At 40.7% G+C, this 22,733-nt stretch overlaps 1 protein-coding gene across 7 annotated transcripts in view; it reads right to left on the bottom strand.

The window, feature by feature from the left end:
• ELMO1 (engulfment and cell motility 1) overlaps positions 1–22,733 on the bottom strand; it is a 302,503-nt gene that overhangs the window by 223,013 nt on the left and 56,757 nt on the right. For 6 of the 7 annotated variants that reach the window (XM_021385868.1, XM_021385867.1, XM_021385873.1 and 3 more), the window contains exons 4-6: positions 20,052–20,092; positions 19,094–19,166; positions 5,559–5,609 (exon numbers count right to left, since the gene is read on the bottom strand). In XM_021385868.1, the coding sequence (XP_021241543.1) occupies positions 5,559–5,609; positions 19,094–19,166; positions 20,052–20,092 (165 nt within the window). The remainder of the gene's footprint in view (positions 1–5,558; positions 5,610–19,093; positions 19,167–20,051; positions 20,093–22,733) is intronic. The other variant, XM_021385872.1, reaches the window with a different exon arrangement.

Below are 22,733 nucleotides of genomic sequence, written 5' to 3'. Positions count from 1 at the left end.
ACTTTGAAAGCAAGTTATTACACATATGCACACAGAATACAAAATACAGCAAGCCAGGGCAGAAGGGAAGATAAAGATTCCAAACATCAGTGTGCTAGGGAAGAAATCTGGACTCTATTGATTAAAATTGTCGTAGCTCTTTTACCATTATGTGATCATTTTTCCTCTTTCTTCTTTATAAAAAGAATAATAAAATCAAATAGGAGCATTTTCATCTTCTCTGAAGATATTACTCACATTGTTTTCTGCTAGAAAAAAAAAAGGATATATAGACTATCATTAACTACCAAATATAGCTTTCTAATAACCAAATGTGCACTTTTGTGATTTCTTTTAAATCAGTACATGTCAAAACTCTGTATTGGTTTACACTGTTACCTTCTCCTGGCATGTCACTACCACTTCACCTACAATTCAGTACTCACAGGAAGCAATGGAGGAGCAGGCGTTTATGTAACCATCACTGTATGCTAGATTCAACAAACTCAGTGAGCCTGACTAGCATCTGATGCTAGGTAGGCAATGAGATCCCATTTTAATTAGGAAAGGCATTAATTTTTAACATTTTTATGCAAATACTCAGCAAGCATAATTTCTGTGTCTGAAGCACTGTACAACTGTAATGCACTGTTATGGAAGCAGAAACAGAGGTACAGGGAAATGGCCATGTCTAGAGTCGTGTACTGAATCAAAGATAAAAGCATTATAGATGTACAGCCATATGTATTACGCAAATATGTCTACAAGACATTAATGTAATCAGTAGCTACTTATGAATGTTTGAGAAGCAATGTCTGTTTCTTCCTTCCCCTGCATTGGAATAGCCAATTTTTTTTTACTACTTAAAATATTACTTAGGAAACCTGAAAACACAAGACAAAACATTTATCTACAAAAAGATAAAAGACAACTTCATGTCTCAAAGCTTCCTCTTACATTATGTGCAGATAGATACAAAAGTAGCTTACCAACTTCTACATTCAGTGCTCTTGGTATAGAGTTTAATAATGAATACATCATTACATGATAAATATAATCACCATCATTGACCTGCAAATAATTATGTATTTACCAGACTTAAAGATCATTAAGTCAGTTGAGCACAGAGGTTAGATCCCCAAACTTTTACTCATTAGAGTATTTAGATGCATAAGTAAAAACTGGTAGAAAACCCCCTACAATTCTTTAATACATATCTGCGTAAATCACAGATAAGAGGAAAAAAAAGCCCAACACAATGCTCTCAACTGTAAAAGCATTCAGGGAAAGCACCAGGATGAGTTTTGGGGGAGCACCCCTAATTACATGATTGCTCTTGCCAGAAATGCTCATACAGCTGCCTACAGACACCTCAGAGGTTGGAGGGTTCAACTGATCCCCAGCAAGGGAAACAAAGAAAAGCATGTGAAAAAAGCGAATGATTAGGCACTCTAAATGCCTCATTAGAAAAGCCAACCCATTGATTCAACATTAAAGGCATTTGGTTCCTGAACAAGCCCTGTTTTCCTAAGTACCCAAGAAGCTACTTTAAAATAAACAGTGCTCAGATAATCAGTTCTGTTTGAAAGCCACAAAAAAAAATTTTTTAAAAAAAGAGCAGTTTTCTTAGCTTAGTTTTGCCAGTTTTAGCAACCTTTCAAAATGATTAGTTCTAACGATGAGGATTTGCAGGATCTGACAAAAGCTACAGTCGCAGACAGCAAAAGGGTGGACTGCTCCTGCTGCACTGCAGGTCAGTGCTGCCCTTCTGAAACAGTCTCTCAGTCAGGAGCAATTACAGGTCATTTATACACCTACCCACCATCCACTGGAATACGAGTATCAAAAATAGGCAATAGCAATCTGGCATTTCAAGCGTCACATATGTTCAAATCCAAGCAGATAGTTACACAAGAAACTCTGGATGAGTCCCTTCAGAAATGCAAATAGACAAACGGGTCACAGAACAGCAAAAATGCACAAAAGCACAAAGAATTGTTAAGAAAGTTGATAGGAGGGTAAAAATAAATAAGACAGATGATATTGGAAGAAAGATAATATGAGAGAAATTCAATCTGCACCCAAGTTACCTAGGAAACAGAGTGTCTGTGCGCTGAGTGGTTTATAGAGGAAAAAATAGCATTGTTTAGAAAAAACAGCCTTTCAGAGAATCACACAAACTTAGCAAACAGACGTGCAGAAACAAAGAGGCAGTTCAAATCCCACCCGGCCCGGCGACTGGTGTTCACAAAGTTCTAACTCACAGAAGTTTAAAATAGACGCACTCTAAATCTCCGAAGGCAAACATTTATAATGGATTTAGCAGCACACCAGAATGGCGATTTTGCTCTTGCAATATTAACAATGATTTTCAGAAAAAGGGGCTCTAATACATGCACCCAAAATTATCTGAGATTAGAAAACCGTATCTAACTTCAGATTTGGGGAGCTGGCTTTCTAATCCTAACTTTAAGGACACCAATCCAAAAATGCTATTGCATTTCTCCTAAATGAAAATGCCTTTTTTCTTGCTCCCTCCTTTTAATCTTCAATAGTACCTGCTCTGGGTAGACAAGCAACTCACAATTTGAGACTAATAGCAACCAAACGCAGAAGATCACATCTCACCTTTATTGCTCAATTCTCAGTGACTCATGGAATGCAACTGTGAATGTGTATAGCCAGACTATTGGTTCTGATGGTAAAAAGTTGCATGAAAATTAAGCACTAGAAAAGCATTTTAACTTCCTGCAACCTTCAGAAATGGCTGTAACTACTCCTCTAAACTCTCCAAGGAAAAAGACGTTGTCTCAAAAGGTTTGTGAAGTTCAGGACAAATGTTTTTGCCCACAGTAGCCAGGAATTAGGCAATTTAGACCTCTCTGAAATTACAAGGGCACATCCTAGGCTCTGGATAATCTGTAATGTGGCTCTTCTTCACTTCTTTTAATCTTCCCTCCTTTCTAATTCCCACACCCCTTTGAAAAGTGTTTTTGCTATGATTTTCTTACATCAGGGAAGGAGGAGGTAGGTTCAGGTTTATACTGATGCAGGACATGATGGAAAAAAAAAAATCAGAACCTTAATATTATCACAGGGTGAGAAAAACGTTTTTCACTCAGCTCCAGCAGCTAGGAAAACACCTTCCCTGTATTGCGGAAGTATACCTTGCAGGCTGCTCTCCACATTATCTCCTCCCACTACTGCTGTTTTCATACAGAATTTCAGAGGAAAAATGGAAGCAGATGGCCTGTTAGCATCTCAGGGTAAAACACAAGCATTGTGTGGGTCACCAGCCTAAAAACCACAGCTCAGAAGCCTTTAATCTATCTATTTTAGGTACCTCTATGATGACCATTTCAGCAGTACCTTAAAAGCAAAGACACTAGGAAAAGTGCACGCAGCATTTTATTTTATCCCTATTTAAAGAATGCAAACACTCTTTAATCAGACAAAAGTAATCCAGTCCTTCAAAACCTCCATCCAAGTTACCTCCATGATTACGGGAAAAAGTTAACAAAAACTTAAACAAAACAGAACATGTTTGAAAACAAGTATCCAGTTTAGGGTTAAAGGTCAGTACTCACAACTAGAAAGTAGACCAGCCGTTTAGAAACACATAATAGGAAGGCAGATCAGGTCCTCTTTGTCACTCACAACTGCAGGCCTGTGCCAGCATGGTCCATAACTTGGAAGAAAACAGGCAAAAGCCCAATATCCTAAGGAGCCCTGTCTTGGCTGACCAAACCTAAGTCAGATTACCAAAGAAACAGAGAGTCTTATGCAAGGCCCCACCTTCCCGCCCACAGCTATTAGTAGAAAGTGTTATAAATCCTAAATTTGCCTTCTGTTTGAAGGTCATACTTCCAGTTTCACAAGTGACCATGAAGACAGTCAGCCGTTTGCACAGATGAGTCACAGCACAGCCTCTTTTCAGTTTTGCATGGTGCAACTCGCTGTGGATTTTGAGACAGGGAAGGATCCCATGAGTTATCTCATACTTTCACTCCACACAGAAGAATGATGCAATGTATTTGGACCACTCTGATTCCCGATTAACCACAGATGTTTGAATTTCACAAGATGGACAATAGACAGCCCTTTTTCAGTGGAGTGGATTTTTGTCCTTACGTGTCCCAAAAGTTAGGAACTGGTGATGAGGCTTTCAATTACTAAGGAAGTTCCACCAGAAGGCGTTTATTCTACATGTAAGGGGCTTCTCATGCATGAAGTATCATGGTGACATATATAGCAAGAGGCTTTGGAGTCACATAGACTCTGACAGAGACATGGCCTTAAGCTCTTGCTTACTCCTATGGCTGTAAAGATCTGTATATGACCCTTAAAAAGATGGCAAAGGATAATGCAAATCCCTTGGGTTTGTCCACGTGGTTGCTGCTTAAATGTGCCTTCTGTTACAAAGCCACACTCTTGTTGGTTGATATTGCACACACTTAACTAAAAACTTCAGAGGTATGCAACTATTTTCATATCTGCTTGTTCACTTTCCATTTACACACAAACCTGTGTTACAAATTTAATCACCTAAGTCTGAAATAAATTACCATCAAACTAAGCTGCCTGGGGAAGAGTGGAAATCTATGTGATATCCAAAAGACCTGGGAAGTTTGTAGCAATAACATGTTTCCCTGTTTCTTTACTTCGAGGCTAGGCCCTGCTAGCTGAAAAGCGTCAGTAATCTCTGTGTAGCTTCTAGATAGACATGATTTCATATCTGATGGCAGTAACTGACCACAGTCTTAACAGATTCAACAGAAGCCAAAGTTTAAACCAACACAGCTCCATCTTGCCTGCTTAAATGAGCTGCAGTACATGGGCACACAGTTTGGCCATAAGACTGCTTTGAATCTGCAGAAGCTACACCACCACCACAAAGAAGTAAACCATTTTAATGGCACACTGTGTTTGTCAGTAAGGAAATGTGACTGCTGCTGCCAGAGCAATACATCTTCTGGGACTAACAGATGCTTCCAGCATATGGCAATAGTACTGCTCAACACAGCAGGAAAACAGGCCACTACAGGGCAACCAGTAACTCTGCTAGGATTTTTGAGGAGCTGTCGAGGAGGTGGTGTTGAAAAAAAGTAAATCAAAACCAGTACTATCTCAACACTGCAGCTGCTGATCACTCAGTAGAAACTCAGATAGCAGGAAAGCTCTGACCTGCACTGCCCAGAAGAGCTCTCCAGATTCAACCCACAAACCTTTCTCTTGGCTCTGAGCTCTTAGGCAGGACAAGAGAACTTGAGTGAGGCTGCAGTGCCATCAGGGAAGCAAAGGTATCTTCAACATGAAAGCTGTTCCCAGTGGGAGAGAAGTGAGAGACAAAAAAACACTCAGTTGTATCACCCCTATCACAAAATTTCACTCACAGACACGCCACTGGCCCCTTAATTAAAAAAAAAAGATAACACAAGTCATCTAGTGACCACACAATCACTGTTCTATGCAGGGGGATATAGTGTGGCTAAAGCTTGAAAATACGTAAGGTAGCTCACAGTGATTGTACTAATCAAATCTTTACTTTGAAGGGAGAGAGGAACAGAATGGTAACTCACTGGAGACGTTGTTAATCGAAGGATTGCTCCATTTTTTATCTCATTACGATTCTGAAAGAGAAAGAAAATAGAGTTTAAGACATGTAAAAAGATGAAACGTTCACTGAACAAAACTTCTTACTAAAACAGCAACAGTATTTTCTCTTGTTTGCATGCAAAAGCTTCCATCTTTGACACGTGAGCTAATGTGTACGCAGTATTTTCCCTGTCATAGCTTCAAGGAATTGGTAACTTTAATGAATCTGAACTCTTTTGAGAATGATTTCATATTTTTCAAAGTTTAGCTTCCAATGGCAATTTCTAAATATTTGTTTGAAATATACTGTCCACAGTGTCTGGCTCTGATGTTGTGCTACATAGTTGAAGAGTTTGTAAGTTTGCTGAAACCTGTCATTAAACATCTGGAGGACTTAAGTTTTATCCCATTGGCCCTACATTTTTTATAACAAGAACATTCTGACCTAAACCACTGGAACCAACTGCTGAGCTCTGCCACCACGACTTTGCATTCTCCCTCCAAGTAAAAAAAGCCCTGCTGTTAGCAGTAACTAAAGTTCAACCATGCTGTAAGTCATCCTCCTAATCCTGCTGGCAGAAAGAGGGGGTATTAAACATTTTATTTTGGTTAAGCTCATACAAGATGTCCAATTAAAATAAAGCTAAGGGTAGATCAAAAAGTTACCATGGCGTAAGCTATGGGGTACGCTTACAGCGTCCTCACAGCTTTGCGGGCAATGTTCATGTGCATGGTCTCACTGTGTGGTAAGCACAGGGGATTGTGCTCCCCTGGCAGCAAGCTGCCTCTTGTACCCACAGGTCACCAGCGCACAGTACCTAGTATTGTGAGTGTACTAACAGGTACTGAACACATCTGCACAGTGCAATGCAAACTCACAGCTGCATTTATGGTTCCTTAGTTTGTTTGCTCATGGGCTGATACCCTAAGTTGTCAAAGGAATCTGAGGAATCCCTTGCAGATTAAGAGAGAAGGGTTAATTTTGCTGTAAACACCTCATTGCAGGTTTTCTGCAGTCTGATGTTTAGCCAAATAAATTAAGATGCATTTCTTCTCGGGCAGTTTCTCCCAATTTCATTTCATTCTTTCAGCTCTCAGTCAGATACATCTCAAATCCAAAATGCTAAAAACAGGACAAATCTTGCTTGAAACCAGGACAAGCAGTCCCAAAATAAAAGTCCAGTACATTGTCTCTTTCTTGGAATGTAAGTCCTCTGTGGGATTGGTTCTAGTTACCCGCAGGATCACCGTCCACCCACACCACTTCTTCACTCTAAATGAAGTACTTAAAGTGTCAGACAACACAGCGGGTACAAGGGAGATGTTTTTTATGGCATCTTTGCTTACATATGCAGCTAACTCTCAGCCCTTAGCAGTCTCCTCCTGATAGTGTCATCGCCTTCCTGCCAGAGCAGCCCCAGGGATGCCAGCCAGATTCTACTCCTCAGAGAGTTAAAAAAGGCTAAATACACAACAGAGATAACACTGACAAAGCACCGAATTTGCTCCTCCGGTAGTAAAACAGTATCAGATCCAGCTATACTTCTCACATCTAAGGAATCTGTATGAAGTGGCAAGGCTGCATTTGTGTGGTTGAATCTCAATCAGCGTTGAAACAAACTCACTTTGCAAACACTTGAGGCAGCTTAAACTGTTACCACCTCCTGATTTGTGGAACTGAATAAAAATAAGTGCTTTAGGACTGACAGCCAGTGTCAACTACCTCTGCCTCCATCAACAGCTTAGGCTAAGCCTCCAGAACTCAGCTGGCTTAGGCCAGCATATGCACATATGTATGCATGGAATCACATCAGTTTCACTTGGATGACGACAAGCTTAGCGGACAAGGAAAATGCTGTGGACTTTAGCAAGGTATTTGATAGTGTTTCCCAAAGCATTCTCATAGAGAAACTGTTCATGGCTTGGATAGATGTACTGTAAAAAACTGGCTGGATGGCCAGGCCAAAAAAGGTTGCTGTCAACAGAGACTTATCCGGCTGGCAAACCAGCACTGGTGGTGTTCTCCAAGGCCCAGCACTGAAGCCAAATCTATGAGGAGCAGCTGAGGAAACTGGGGCTGTTCAGCCTGGTAAAGAGGAGACTCAGGGGAGGCCTCATCACTCTCCACAGCTACCTAACAAGAGGCTGCAGTGAAGAGGTGTCCATTTCTTTTCTCACGTGACAAGTGACAGGACATCAGGCAATGATCTCAAGTTGCAGCAGGAGAGGTTTAGATTGGATATCAGGAAGAATTTTTCTTGAAAGTGGTGGTCAGGCATTTGAACAGGCTGCCCAGGGAGGTGGTGAGCCCACATTCCTGGAGATGTTTAAGACACACACAGACAATGCACTTCGGGACATGGTTTAGTGGTGAACTTGATAAGACTTGGTAGTGTTAAGTTGATGGTAAGACTTGATGACCTTGATTCTATGATTCTACTAGTCCACTAATACTACTTTAAAGCTAAGTAAATAGATTGTTCTTAAACATAAGAGCACCCACACGGGCTTATTTTTTCAGCAGCAGAATCTTAAACACAGAGTTTCTCCTGTTTCCTGCTCTAATATTAACGTAAACTATCAAATGAGCTATGCCAACGAGCTTGTGGTGTAACAAGTTAAGTCACTTTGTCTGGGCCACAACAATCATTTGTGCAAATGCTCTTAGCCCTTTGCAAACACCAGGTGCTGGGTTTTGTGTGAGAAGGCAACCACTGTGATATCTGGAGACCTGAGGACTTTACAGAGCAGCTGAGCACTACGAAATGGAGTGAGGGAGTCCTTCCAAAACTCTCCTCCATACATGCTCCCCTGTCTACCTCACACCAGCTCTGGCACTGGGCAGGGCTGCTCACAGGTCAGTCTTACAGCCTCACTAAAGTGGCAGAAAACAGCCTTGGAAAGAAAGAAAAGGTTAATAAACAGAAATAAGCTCCACAAGGGCTCAGCACCAGTGCTAATACAAGAAAGACGGTGAAAGCACATATTAGGGAGTAACGAAAGTGCTGTGGGGGGAAAGAGGGGAAAGAACAAGGGAAACGTGAAGAAGAAATTATACCTTCCCTTTTTAGTAGAAGCAAGCTGTCAACCACAGCCTGAATTACATTGTTTTACTATCACTTCTGAAAGCATGCTTGACACCTTGTTCACCTACAGTTTTGTCATAAGCTGAAACCTAAACCCATAAAAAGTTGGGCTCAGCCTAAAACACTCTACATAGTCAAGCACACACACAGGTTAAAAAACAAATCTCTAATTACAGAATAGCACTTCTTGTGGATAGATTGACTCCACAACTAATACAGCTAGTGAAAAAGTTCCTGTTAAAAAACATGCTCTCTCTCTATAGTTAGAAGAATTTTAAAACAGGAGTAAAAAGGGAAGCTGATAACCCAGCTGAAGTTCAGATACCACATGCAGCCAAACAAGAGAAAACTATTCTCTAGTGACTGAATGTCAGCAGGTACTACTTATATAGCATAGGAATAAGAGCACACACGGTATATAAAAGCATCCCTGGAAGTTTTGTTTGGGGCCTGTTTATTTACCAAGCTAAGTCGGAGACACCAAAGGTTTCAGACATTTTTCTAATCATGCCTCGCTCACAGCAAAGTGCATCAGTCTGTCCTGTCCTACACTGTGAACTCAGCCACTGTTGTCACAAGAGATAGCCAGCTTTTCTTCTATTTCTGATTTAGACAAAGGCTTAAGGAATACTGCCCATGCCTTTTACCCGAAAGTTTCCAAAGCATCAAGTTTCTAACACAGCAGGCTAGCCAAAACTTGTAAAGGGTTACTTGTTCCCCAATCAAAAATCCAATTTTGTTTATCCATACCAACTAATGACTTAAGCACCTACCAGGAAACAGCCTTTAAGTGTACAATTAAGCCAAGAGGATTTCCTACATGAACTGTGTGATGCAGTATTCAGCATGCCAGCTAATTTCAATCGCAACATTTATACACAGTTAATCTGCTTAGCATTAAGGACAGTATCCTGTGGATTGCCTTTCTACAATAACAGAACGTCATTCCAGCTCAGCAGCCTGGCTTTGGCAATTGCACTCATATGCACCGTAGCTATTCAGGGCAGGGTGCACCACCACCTGCAGGGTTAGGGGGAAGCTCTTCAAGATATTTCTGGTCTCTCCGTTTCTCATATGTACATAAGGTTTGTAGACACGGTTCATGCTGTTTATATGTATTAGGAAAGCTTATTCCTGCGCAGCTTATTCCTGACCCTAAGGAAACTGTAACAAGAAAACAGATCTATTGTAAACATTACCTAGGACTAAGACAACAGTCGTATTACGATTACAAATAAGCCCCACTTGCAATATTACATCTAGCAAGAGTCTACACTCACAAGATTTTATTCTGAGTATGTAGTATTTCCAAGCACCATAGCCCTACACAATGCTTTCCAAGCTGAGTTATCAACACACAAATACAATCATAGAAATATAAAAACTACAAAACTGCAGGAATAGAGTATGCCTGGACTGTTTGCCTTGTATTCTCTTCTTAGGGACTTATAACTTCCAAGTCCACCAGCTGGAGCAACAGAAACCTAAATCATATTCCACCAGATTCTGTCGCTTCTCAAAGCGTTGCCTTATTTTGTCTTAGTCAACATTGCTCAAAACTCATACAAGAGGCTTGCATGTAAACAGTAGAGTTAACAGAACATTAGGAGTCCTCCAAACCCTGGGGAGGGATGAAGGTATGCGCAATTGCTTTCAAAAAAATGCTATCAAAGCAGTTGTGTCATTTCTCGAGAGCTTTTCTGGACACACACTTCGGAAAAAAGATCGAGCAATACCGAGGTTTATTTTGCCATGTATTTGCCTTATAATAACCTGCTATATCCAGCAAAATATCTCATAATTCATCTCACTGCAATTGGTTGGAGTTGAATGTTTTCTTAACATATTTGAGGAAAACCTACAAGCATTTGGTTCCTGTGTTTACAGCTCACTCAGCACTATTTTTACTCTTGACCAGTTTTATTCACAGGCATCTCTAACCAGGCTAATAAACAATAGCTAAGAAATCCAAAATTCTTTACTTATTTATATTATTAAGTAGTTGATTCTTCCCTATTTCCACGCTAATGTTATTTTATTATACCTTCCTCCAAATTGACACAACAAAAAATTAGAGCTATGAAATATACTTGGTGCTAGAGTTACCAACTCTATAACATCTTCAACGAGATGAGTATGGGCAAGTAGTAAGTTGGAACAAAATGATAACTAACTGCCATTTTTGATCATACATAATGACTATCATTAAGTCACAACTCAGGAGAAGACAAGTCTCTCTTAAAGGACTGAGTCAGTGTGCTACAGCAGCCAGTAAATGCTAGGCATCATCACTAGTGCTATTTTGAACTGGCCAGAGAGCATCATTTCACTTTGACATAAGAACTTCATGCAGTTGTAAGTATGGTCCCATACCACTGCTTAATCTTGGCCCTGCAGGAACAGTCCACCTCCTCTAGATTTGTTTGTGTGTCTGCACTGCCCACCATGGGCTCTGTGTCTGAGAGGAATCCCTTTTAGCTCAAACTTGGTCTCTTAAGAACAAAAAGATGGCAAAGGAGTTGGATCATTGCAGCTGTTTGGTTTACAGCACAGCCTCAGAAATGGTCATCTTGTCAGATGTGAAGGTGTGATAAACAGCAGTACAGGGGACTGGAAGAGTGTGGAGCTGGGGAAGAACATCGTTAATGCTGGCTTCCCTGCTAAAGCCAGAATGTGGTGACTCCACATCACAACTATTAGGAATAAAATACTAGCTTGCTTGCTGAGGGATTTGTGACCAGCACTAAGATATACTCAGCACATGATGACAGCGGTGCCATTTTCCCTTGTTTCAAATTAAATTAAAATATTTTTAAATTAGTGAATTAAATTTTACTCATTGACAGTTTATTGACTGTAGCCCACTTTTATTCAGTTGCTATTTAATTAAGTTGAATTTTTTGTTTGTTTTCAATCAGATGCCTTTCAGGACACCCTGTGACTTTTATCTTCTTTCCTGCCACCTTTATCTCCTTACGTGCTTATTGCATGAAATGGAGGAGAGCAGACACTGAGTTCCCTCCATTTCGTTTGAGAGACTTTTGTGCCGTTCTGCAAAGGAACCTGCCTCCACCTTGCTCTCATTGTCATTGTTCAGCTCCTTGCCGTGCTTACACATGGAACATCCTTCCGACCCTCATCATCCCCAAGCTGGAAAGCAGGCTGGAGCCACGAGCACTTGTCCTTTTCTCAAAGGTGGTTTTGCTTGTGACTGAATTTTTGCTGAATAGAGCTTGTAGTTGTACATTCATGTGAAATTCCATCATGCCATTAAAGGCTCCTTGTGTGGGAGTATATGCAAATAACAGGACAAGAAGTGAACCATTTGTAGAGTCGAGTCTTTTTGAAGGCTTTTTCATTCACATTTTTAGCATTTTAACTGTTTTCATTGATCAACTGAATTTCAGTGAGTTGAAAGACTGAATAATGAAGGTTTCTGATCCACTGAAGGACCTCCTAAGTTGAGAATGGAAAGTAACACAAAAAGCAGGGAATTAGAGAAACGTATTAAGTGACCAACTGCTTTTATCCACCCTTCTGCATTACTCATGAAAATAGACTCATTAGTAATGACACATAAATGGCAGATTTCAATCCAGATTTGAACTGGACTAATGTCCAGCATTCGCTTTTCTCTACATCAGTGTGACGTGGCATTCCCCTCCCATTCCTAAACTTATTATTTTGTGGCACCTGCATAGCCTTGCAGAAATTGCTAACACTACAGGCAGCGCACAGGGTCAGACTGCTCACGCTCCTGCCTGTTTGATGCTTGCTACTAACACTGCCCTGCAAACTCCAGTAAAAAACGGGGAACATGACTATTTCCCCAGGGGACAGAAGCAAAAAGTGACTATGCATGTGTTTATATGACTTTCAATCCTGCTTCACTGAGGCTGACTCCAAGAACAGGGTCACCCTTCTCCAGCAAGCTAGACCAAGTTTTCAGGAATTTAGGTTCAGGCTAAATGCTCCAAAGAAAATTATCCTGTCCTACCAAAATGCTATATTTTCTAGTTCCTCTCTATACACATTTATTTTTCTGAAATTATTTGTAAAATTGCCTCACAAATAATCAACTAAAAAGGAAAGGCTCTGAAAATATTTGTCTTTTTGTTATGGCATTTGAATGTAGATACAGTACACTACAGACACTGGGCAACTGTTCCAGTTCAGCTGATACGAAACAGTTCTGTATGAGATCTGGCTGACAGAAGAACACTCTTTAAACACTCTTCACTCTTGAACAACAACCTATGTAGAGAGATGGATGGTTTTATAAGGTGCAGTGAACCACCATCACAGCTTACCATTGAACAGGGACAGTCCTAATTTCTCCTGCCATTTCCCAGGAGACCCTGCCACTGCCTTTGTACTGGCTACACCTTTTTTTGGACAACTTCTCAGGGTGGTGTGGGATGTGGGAGTCATCTCATGCCATTTTAAATCATTACATTTGCTTAACAAAGAGTTGCCCTGATCTGATGTAAGGTGTGGGGCAGGACCCTGGAATCATGCCACAGAATGCACTGGAGAGGAGGAGTTAAAGGAAGCATGGGAAGAGGAATTAAATTCGGCTTTTTTTTTTTTTTTTTAATAACAGCTAGGACCTCTTATGTCCTTCAATTGGACATCAAACTATCTTAGGCTGATGCGGAATGAACTTGTGGCAAAATCTGACTGTAATCAGAAATGGAGAAGGGATGCTTTATTTACAGACTCTGTGGCTGAGAAGAAGGGCGCAGGCAAGGCAGGAGCAATAGGATGTCCACGTTAAAAGAATACAAGCACCTGCAGGCTTCTCCTTAAGCAAATCTCAGAACAATTTCACATTTATTGCCTGCAAAATGAGTTCCTTTCTTTCCTGCTTACACTATAATATTCATTTCTGTCTTTTCCCTTACAAATTCATCAAAACCTCAAAATGGTAAGTTTTCTGCTGGGTTAGTTCCCTTACTGACTCATTCAGTAGTTATAAAACTGTTTATGCCATGCAGAAATGGCAGTAGGAATGAACAAGAGACTGAAAAGCAAGACTTCACCTCATCATAACAAGCTATGATTTCAATTGTCAAAAGTGACTGCAAACCACCATCCTAGTTTGGGTCTTCATCTATTTCTCCAAACAACAGCATGTGATAAGGAGCCACTGCTCCTGCTCTGGCCCTCACACATGGCTGTGCATGAATGCACCGGGTAAACTGCATCAGAAAACTAATTTCAACATGACAAACCCTTTTTATTTTTTCTTATGTCCATTTCACTTCCCTGTTCTGACTTCCCCACATGATCTCACCAAGAACAGCATGTGGCCAGCTAAGTCTATCTTTCCTGATGTTTAGTTTGCAGAGTGCTGCTCTTGTGTTTTAACTTTTCAGAGGATGATGGTGCTGCTTGTTATCTGCCTCCCACTTCCTTGTTATTGGCACAGCTGTCTGTAGTTACTTGAATTGGGGAACTGACACAGGTTAAAAATAACTTGTACCTTTTCTTTTTTAATCCATCAGAAGGATGTCTGCCCGCAGAATAATAGCACTGTTTCTCCACACAGCAAGTGATACTTAATGATGGTGGTTTTTGGAGACGAGTCCACCTGAAGATGAGTAAATTATGCAAAGTATGGACTTTTTTAGGGTGTGGCTTCACCAGCATTCAAGCTAGGGTGACTGTAGGTTTCTGGAGAAAAATGTAGTTGAGCTTTCTTTTCCCCCTCCCTTTCTTCATTCCCTTCCATTCCCCAGCATCCTAGTGATGGCATGGCTGGAAGGTGAGTTAGTTCCAATCATGGATATTACAAAAGCATGCTCTGGATTTTTTCCTCCTTTTTTGTGAATGAAGTGAGGAGGAACAGGCAGCTTTCAGACTTAATGACTGATCATGCTGCTGAATGGCTGCAGATCTAATGCAAGGAAAGCATTGGCAGCCCACATGCCAGAAAGTTATGCGCAGAATTACGCCATTTACAGGCTGTAGAGTTGGACAGCATTAGGTATACGCTATTTCCTTACCATGGGTATAATCTGCTTTATTTCCTGGCTTCTATGATCTTTGAATAGGAATAGGTAAATAGCATGCAGGAATCTTCCACTCATCCAAAATGTCAACACTTATTTTTTCTAAGAAAAATGCTATCCTTAAATTCTGAAGTGAAAAGCCATAAGATAGTCTCCCTGTTACCAGCAAACTCCCAGAAAATAAATATTACAAAAGATTAACTACCACAGTATTTCTTCTAAAACAGTACAGTCCTGCCATGCCAAGAAGTACAAAGTCAATAATTACATATAACTTTTAACTCTCACCTTAACAAAACTTTTAGCGACTAAAAATGAACTTTAAATAATTTCCCACCGAGTCAGCCCGTTGTTGTATCTAACCTCATATTCTATCTCCAGCTGTAAGAGCAGCAAATGCTGTTCAGGGTCAGATCTGTCTGCTTTTGTTCCCTTCATGTTTCCTCAGCATTCACTTTTTTTGCACTGCAGATGTTAAAGGAAGTCTTGCATTGTTAGGCAGCTGCTCAATTCCCTTGGTCGTTTCACTTGCCTTTCTCTGCAGTTTCTCTGACACTACCATATCTACCTGAAGATGTGAAGATCAGGCTCATCCTGAAATGCACTGCATGGAGTCACTCGGTTGTCTGTCCCTGGATTCCTAGCTCTGCCAGCAAAGGAGTACAGTGGACAGAAATCCAAGTTACGGTTTTCAGCCCAGAAAACCATATAGCGCACACATCTATACAGTCATTTTCTACACCTCATATAGCATTTTCTGTTCTAAAACTGAGCTCGCCAAGACTACAGTGTTCCTGAGTTATTGCACCTGACGCACACAAGCATTTGCTCAACTACAACCGGAACAGAATTAAGCAGATGTGACTTTTATTCTCTCTTACATAGCACCTAGCACAATGAGATCCTGGTTCAGGAGTCAGGCTTTTAAATGTCTGACCAGCCAGGAAATGCCTCTCCATGATACCAAGGGCATTTTATAAAGAGACGTACATCACAATACAGTAACAATCAAACACTGTGATTAAAACATCAGCTAGACTTGAGCTTAGGAGCTGCGCCTACTTGCTTTTCTTGCTGATGTAACATCTTTTATTTCTAATGTGTTCGTTGCTTAAAAAAAAAACAACTGCCAAAATACATAATTAACATTTTCCCCTGCCCTTTCACAGATTTAGCCAAACCAGAACCCTGGAGGAGCTGTCCAGACTGCATCTCCTGCGATATGCCCCACCTCCAGGAGAAACACAGCCTGACTCAAGATTTGCTAGAAGACTGCCCTTGTGCAGTCTGAAGGAGTTACTGCTACTCCTGTAGAGGCATTTTTCCAAGTACAGCCATAAATAAAAAAGTAAGAGACAGAACTGTTTGGGTGTTATTTTCATTTATGTATGGTATAATCAGGAAATATAGGTCAGCTACAAAAGATAAAGAGTTCTGCATATGACAACCAAAACACAGATGCGCTGTTTGCCACCCAAAAACATACATAATTGTAAGCCATGTGTTGACAGCCTTACACTGTACCATTTTCGCTTCAAGTTTCTAGTTACCTTGTAAAAGATTTCATTAAATTGGTTTTCTTTCTGATATTTTTAAACAAGATGATATTTAAAAAAAAAATCATCTCTACCTGGAAGGCCTCAAATTAGGATTCACCCAGGCTCTGCAGAAACATGACTTATACAGAGTGTCATTACATTAATCTCTGAGAGCAGTAAAAATATTTACTTAACAGAAGATGTAGTGAAAGAGTTGCTTGTCTCCTAGTAAGAGGTAAATTAAAGCAACATTTCTTTTATGGCCTAGTCCTTAGTGCTGTAGCTTCACTATGTTTGTCCTCATACCTAGCATTTTCCATGTTTTAACTCAGAAAGCAACAATATCTCACTATATACAAATGAAGGAAAGTATGCAGAAGGGGTGACAGCCTATATAGGCCTCTCTTTACAGCCTCTATCCAACAGTGATAAACACTGAGCAATATCTAATAAAAGTCACAGACATCTGAGTAATACTTGTGGCATTTAGAGCTCTTCTCCCTTATTTATGTGACTCAGAGTCAGATACCGCATATTTTCAGTAGGGAATAAACAAACTCAAACTCCTCTCAGCAGTACAATCCAAAATGTTCTAGAAGACCGTCCTTTTCCATCCTCAGTGTAAGTTAAGCACTAGCAAAGGCATCACACTTCTTTTTATGCAGAACAGTAAATGCCTACCTTCTCCAAAACCACAGGATTCCACACACCAAAGGCGGAGGCAAAGCCTGAAAGGCTCCTCTGACTGTACTGGGACAAATTCCTTCCACAGATCAGTCTATTTGCTTCTTGAAAATACGCACAGTACAATCCGAAGTCTAAACGCCAACAGGCAAGTTCAATTGTGTCTAGCTTACTGGAGAATGTTGAGTCACAAATCAGGAAAATTAGCAAAGCAGTCTCAATGTTTAATTTGGGTGGAGGAAAAATGCAGCAGCCAATAATTACTTTAACAGTTTTCCTTGCCGTGGCCTTTTAAGTGTCTGTCAATTGAAACTTGAAGAGAAAAGAGATCTAAAAAAAAAAAAAAAAAAAGGAAAAGGGGGAGATGCTAAAACAAACTACAACATGTTGAGAAGGTTGACTGAGGTGACAAACAGTTAAATGAAAAACTGGACTGCTGGAGAAAAAAAAGCAGAACTATTTTACAAGCAACTGCTCTAGTAATCTTGCTAAACTTAGTTTTTCTAAATGCTCAACTGTGTCTAAGTTCCCTTTAGTTCTTGGGTGGGGATAAGAATTACAGCAAGAGAAAAGTTAGTTCATGTCTCAGCTGTGCTTAGCAGTTTCTAAACAACAGTGAAACAAAACCAAACCAAACCACTCCTCAGTTTAAGAATATGCCAAAACTGAACTGGTAACAAGGCAGTAAAAGAGGTATCTGCCTCTATACAGCTAAGCTCAGGTCTATTTAGTTCAGAAGCCTCTGACACTGGGGAATCTTCATGCTGACATCAGTAGTTTTTGAATCATGCTCTTTGTCACAGAATCGTGGAATGGTTTGGGTTGGAAGGGACCCTTTAAGATCACCTAGTTCCAACCCCCCTGCTATAGGCACGGACACCTCCCTCTAGACCAGGTTGCTCAAAGCTCCATCCAGCCTGGCCTTGAATGCTTCCAGGGAGGGGGCAGCCGCAGCCTCACTGGGCAACCTGTTCCAGTGTCTCACGACCCTCACAGTAAAGAATTTCTTCCTAATATCTAGTCTAAATCTACCCTCTTCCAGTTTAAAGCCATTTCCCTTCATCTTGTCATTACATGCCCCTCCCCAGCTTTCCCATAGACCCCCTTTAGGTACTAGAAGGCCACTGTAAGGTCCCCCTGGAGCTTTCTCTTCTCCAGGCTGAAGAGTCCCAGCTCTTTCAGCCTGTCTTCATGGGGGCTGGGGAGGGGGGGCTCCAGCCCTCTGATCATCTTCATGGTGCTCCTCTGGATTTATTCTAACAGCTCTGTGTCTTTCTTGTACTGGGGGCTCCAGAACTGGACACAGTACTCCAGGTGGGGGCCTCTCAAGAACAGAACAGAGGGGCAGAATCACCTCCCTCAACCTACTGGTCATGCTTCTCTTGAGGCAACCCAGCATGCAGTTGAGCCTTCTGGGTTACAAGGACACATCCTCTGCAGCAGTAACTTGTGCAACCTTCCAAACAAATTACTTTTTTGTGTGCGTGCGATTTCAGCATTTCTATCAGTACTGCTAGGAATGAATGTACTGCATCATCTCATTCATATGAGTACGTCCCATTTATTCAGACTAGACATTCCATTTTTATTACAGCTACAGCCATTTCACTACTCTGTGCTGAAATCATTGCATCACTTCATGAATCACCCATGGCCATGCTATCTGGGGACAAAAAAAGACAGCAATGGAACACACACAGGAGACAAGGCAGCAGGCATGAAGGAGTTGCAAATATTACAGTCATCAAAGCTTTTTTCTTTGTGAGCTGCCAAAGAGGGAAGCAATATGCACTGAAGTTCTCCTCAGACTTCAAAGAGCCCTTCGTGTTTTACATATTTCAATTTCCTGCACACAACTTTTCAGCAGAATACTAAACGTGAACAAATATGAAAGCTGGGGGTCTCCGTGCTGAAGACTGATTAAACTTGATAGACATGAGGGCCTTTGTACATTCAACCTTTTATTTCAACTTCCTGAACAAGAGAAATCGGTGCAAAATCATTAAACTAGGTCTCTCAGTACACATACCCTCATTGGTATCACATTCTGGAAAAAAACTCCGTATGATATATATATATATATATGATATATACATATATATGTATATATATGTATATATATATAAGTTAGCTTAAAATAAATTGTAGCAAATATTTTGATAGACTGTGCAAGAGTTGTGTTGAATGATTTACCAACCTTCTCCGTGATGTAGAAGTTAGAACTATCAGCATGCTGCAGTGCAAATTGATCATGATTTGCTAGAGACCACCTTAGAAAGATGAAAATAAATTAATTGCAAAATAACATTTCAAAGCTAAAAAATATCCTTTGCATAACTTGACCATGACCAAACAAATGCTTGCCCCCCCAAGTATTTCTCATACTTATTCACAGTTTTAAATGATGTGCTCCAAAATTAAGAAAGAAAAAAGTATGCTTACAAAGGGAAAACTATACATCCCATAAATTAGATATTTCCCCTTTGCATAACTAAAAAAAGCCCTATTTTGCCAATACAGTGACAATTCAGTGCTCAAAAAAGAGTTGATAAGGATCCGATATTCATTCTAAGTATATAAAAAAATAGGACTAATTCCTTGCTTGTAGTTATAGCACTAGATTACTAAAAACATTTTCAGTAACCCGACTTTATGCTAGTTTATACAATACCCAACGCCCGTAGTGCTAAACTGATACATTACATTGCTCAAAACATCACCTCATTAATTCAGCAGCAATCTGGTAAATATAAACTAGCTTCTCCTCTTTGGTAGCACTTGCTCAAAACAATATTTGTACAGAGCCTGAAAATTCAAGCTACAGCCAGGGCAGCAGTTCCTTCACCTATGAGCTGCAGGGACCAAAACCATTAAGTGAGGGGGGATAAAAATGCATCTCTGTGCAGAGGAGCAACAAGCTGGCTAAACAAACTGCTCACGTACCATGGAAATGCATTGTATGGAACCTCATCTTGCAGGTAGTTAATCCAAAATGCATTGCAAATTCAAAAGGATAATACAACTGCAAGGTTGAATAACCTAATGCCTTAACATAAAGGATATCTACATTTTCTTCAGAATAATTATTATCTCCTTGTTGATTTAATAACCAAAAAAGGTACAGTATCTAGTACATAGCATATGATAGAACTTACCCATCGCAGACTTCTTTTATTATAGAGGACAGTGGCTTTTTCTGGTTAAGGAAAAAAAAAAATCACTGAGTTGTAATAGCCTGAGTATTAAAACAATTCCTAAAGCAATGATTCCAAAGAAGAAAATGAGTTAGTAGTATCTTGTTTTCTTTTGAACATTACACTTAGAAGGGTCCAAAAGTTTGTTGGTGTTTTGGTCTGACAATCAATAAGGACAGCAATTCTAAGCATACTCTTGATGACATTATCAGTCCTTTCTGGCATCTTTAACCCACACAGCATCAACTCAGCTTCTCCACACTGAGAAATCAAAGGGTCTTTTGTGTGTACGGCATCTCATTGCCCAGCAGAAACAGAACATTCAGATACCAACACGAGCATTTTCCAGGAATGACATCTGAAGCAAGAAAACATTGAATATTTTTAAACCTTCTTTTGTCCCTTTCAGTTATCATTCATATGACGACAGTAATCCTCACTGAGTATGCACATTCAGGCTCCTCTCTGTTAAAGCATTAACTGGAAGGTGTTAAGATCCCAGATGCATCAGCTCTGCTTTATTCTCTGCATCTGCAGGCACAAGCATTTGGACTGAGTGAAAACAGCCCTGCTGCTTTGGGTCTCAAAGAAGTAGGAGCAGTCTGGTCTGGTAATGGTGCTCTGAACATGGCTATAAATACAGGGCGCACATACAAGTGCTTTTGGGAAACTGGTGGCTAAAAGAAAAAAATCATGGGTTTTATCCAAAATATGGATGAAATTGGATGGCAAAATGAAACGGACCAAATTTCACTCTCGGATGACTGCAGGCTCTTTTCTCTCCAAGACTGGGGTGACCACACATACTGTCACATAGATCTGTTGTTTTGTGTGAACTCCCCAGATCACTCAAGCAGCAAAGCAGACTCTCTACTTTCAACAAATGCAATTCACTGAATTCTTAGAAAAATAAAATAAAATAAACCACACAACAACCCATAAACAACCCCGAAGCCACCACTGTTGCCAAAAGACGCAGTCTCACGTTAGTGTTTATGGAAAACCAAATAGACTAAAACTCAGCTCAGCATCAGGATGTGTTATGGAGAGGGAGAATTATTCTTCCTCTTGGATTTGTTTTCTGAACTGCATCACTCCCCAGACAGAAAATCAGGCATGGGAATCTCTGCTCACGTCAAATTCGGGTAGGATTTGTTATTTCAACAGTCCAATCAACTAAGTCTGTTTATATGCAGGCAAAAGCACAACACAAGCATTTTAATCAAAGCTGAATGAAAGCATCTGCTGAAAGGATCCTACACTCCTTTGCTGTACCCTCTGGACCCTTGCTTCCCACCCTTCCTCTCTCACTGTCACTACTGCTTTCGTGTGACCACACAGATGAGACACCAGGGAACACGACCAAGCTAAAAACTGATGTAGTAAAAAAGAAAGGAAAAGAAGCTTTCCTCTGGATCCAGATCCTCATCTGACCTGCTACGTGCCTAAATGAATAGCAAACGCCAGCACATGAGAGAAAAGGCAAGAAGCGTGAGAGTGCTCTCCTCTGCAGCAACCAGCATGCACCTTCTCGCCTGCGTGAGTGCAAGTGGAGCCAGACCAGGCCGGCTGCACAAGAGAAAGGCCTTCCTCCCCACAGCTGATTCGCTTCATCAGTTCCTCAGGCTGGAGTACTGCATCACCTGCATGTGGTTGCTTTGACCTGCTGTCCCCCTGCCCAGAGGCATTTTGCAGCTTCCAGCAGTGCTAGCTTCTCCCCACACACAGCAAAAAAATCACATGTCCCTGTGGGGATAAAACACACACGGGGAAACAAACAGCAATCCTGTGTGATCAACCCCAGTTCCCAACTGCTCTCTTCCTTCTATCCCTAGCAGAAAACCATCCTGCTGAGGGAGGAGCACGGGGCTGCCTGGAGCTTGGGTGAGGCCACACACGGCCTGCAGCTCCGCAGCCCTTCAGGGTACTGCTGGGGCTTCCTGTGGCACCACTGCTGCCATACTGAAGTGACTAAGCACAAGTCACTTCACAGCAACAGAATGAAAAAAAGTGCAAGTCTTCTGGGATACAAAAAGCTTGCCATCAGTAATTTGATAGCACTACAGTGAGCTTTACAAATTAACAAATGTAAAATAGTTTACATTTGCAATCCTAATAAGCTCCTGCTCCCAATAATCCCTCAGGCTCCACTCCCCCTGCGCATAACTGTAGACAAAACTTTCCCCCTATCATGCCAAGCAGACAAATGCCACCAGCACAAGAGCTCCTGGCTGCAGGGCAGGCACTCCTGCCTTATTTGCTCTGCAAATGGCAGAAGGGTGAGCAATGAGCTTGGTTTTTTTGTTTGGTTGTTTTTTTTTAAATGAATCAAGTAAGATGCGGTAAAAGTTAAAAGTAAAAAAAAAAGTTAACCTCCACTCTCTATAGACCACTCAAAACTACAGGTTTTATTTTTGTCAATATTTGCCTGCTGTCTAGGAGAAAGGACTTGACGTTTTGGTCAATTGAGCCTTCACACAATTATTTTTATGGAAATGCACACAATGTCTTTGCTGCTTTTACAGTTCTAAACAAACAAATAAATAAATAAATAAAATTCACTTTATTACCTAACACACTTCAAAGAACTCCTTACAATCAGATAAACCAAAACTATTTCAAAGTATTCCCTTCATCTAAATG

Source organism: Numida meleagris, chromosome 2, assembly GCF_002078875.1.
Source record: "Numida meleagris isolate 19003 breed g44 Domestic line chromosome 2, NumMel1.0, whole genome shotgun sequence".
In the NCBI taxonomy this organism is placed as follows: domain Eukaryota; kingdom Metazoa; phylum Chordata; class Aves; order Galliformes; family Numididae; genus Numida; species Numida meleagris.
This window is presented reverse-complemented; position numbering and strand designations above follow the sequence as displayed.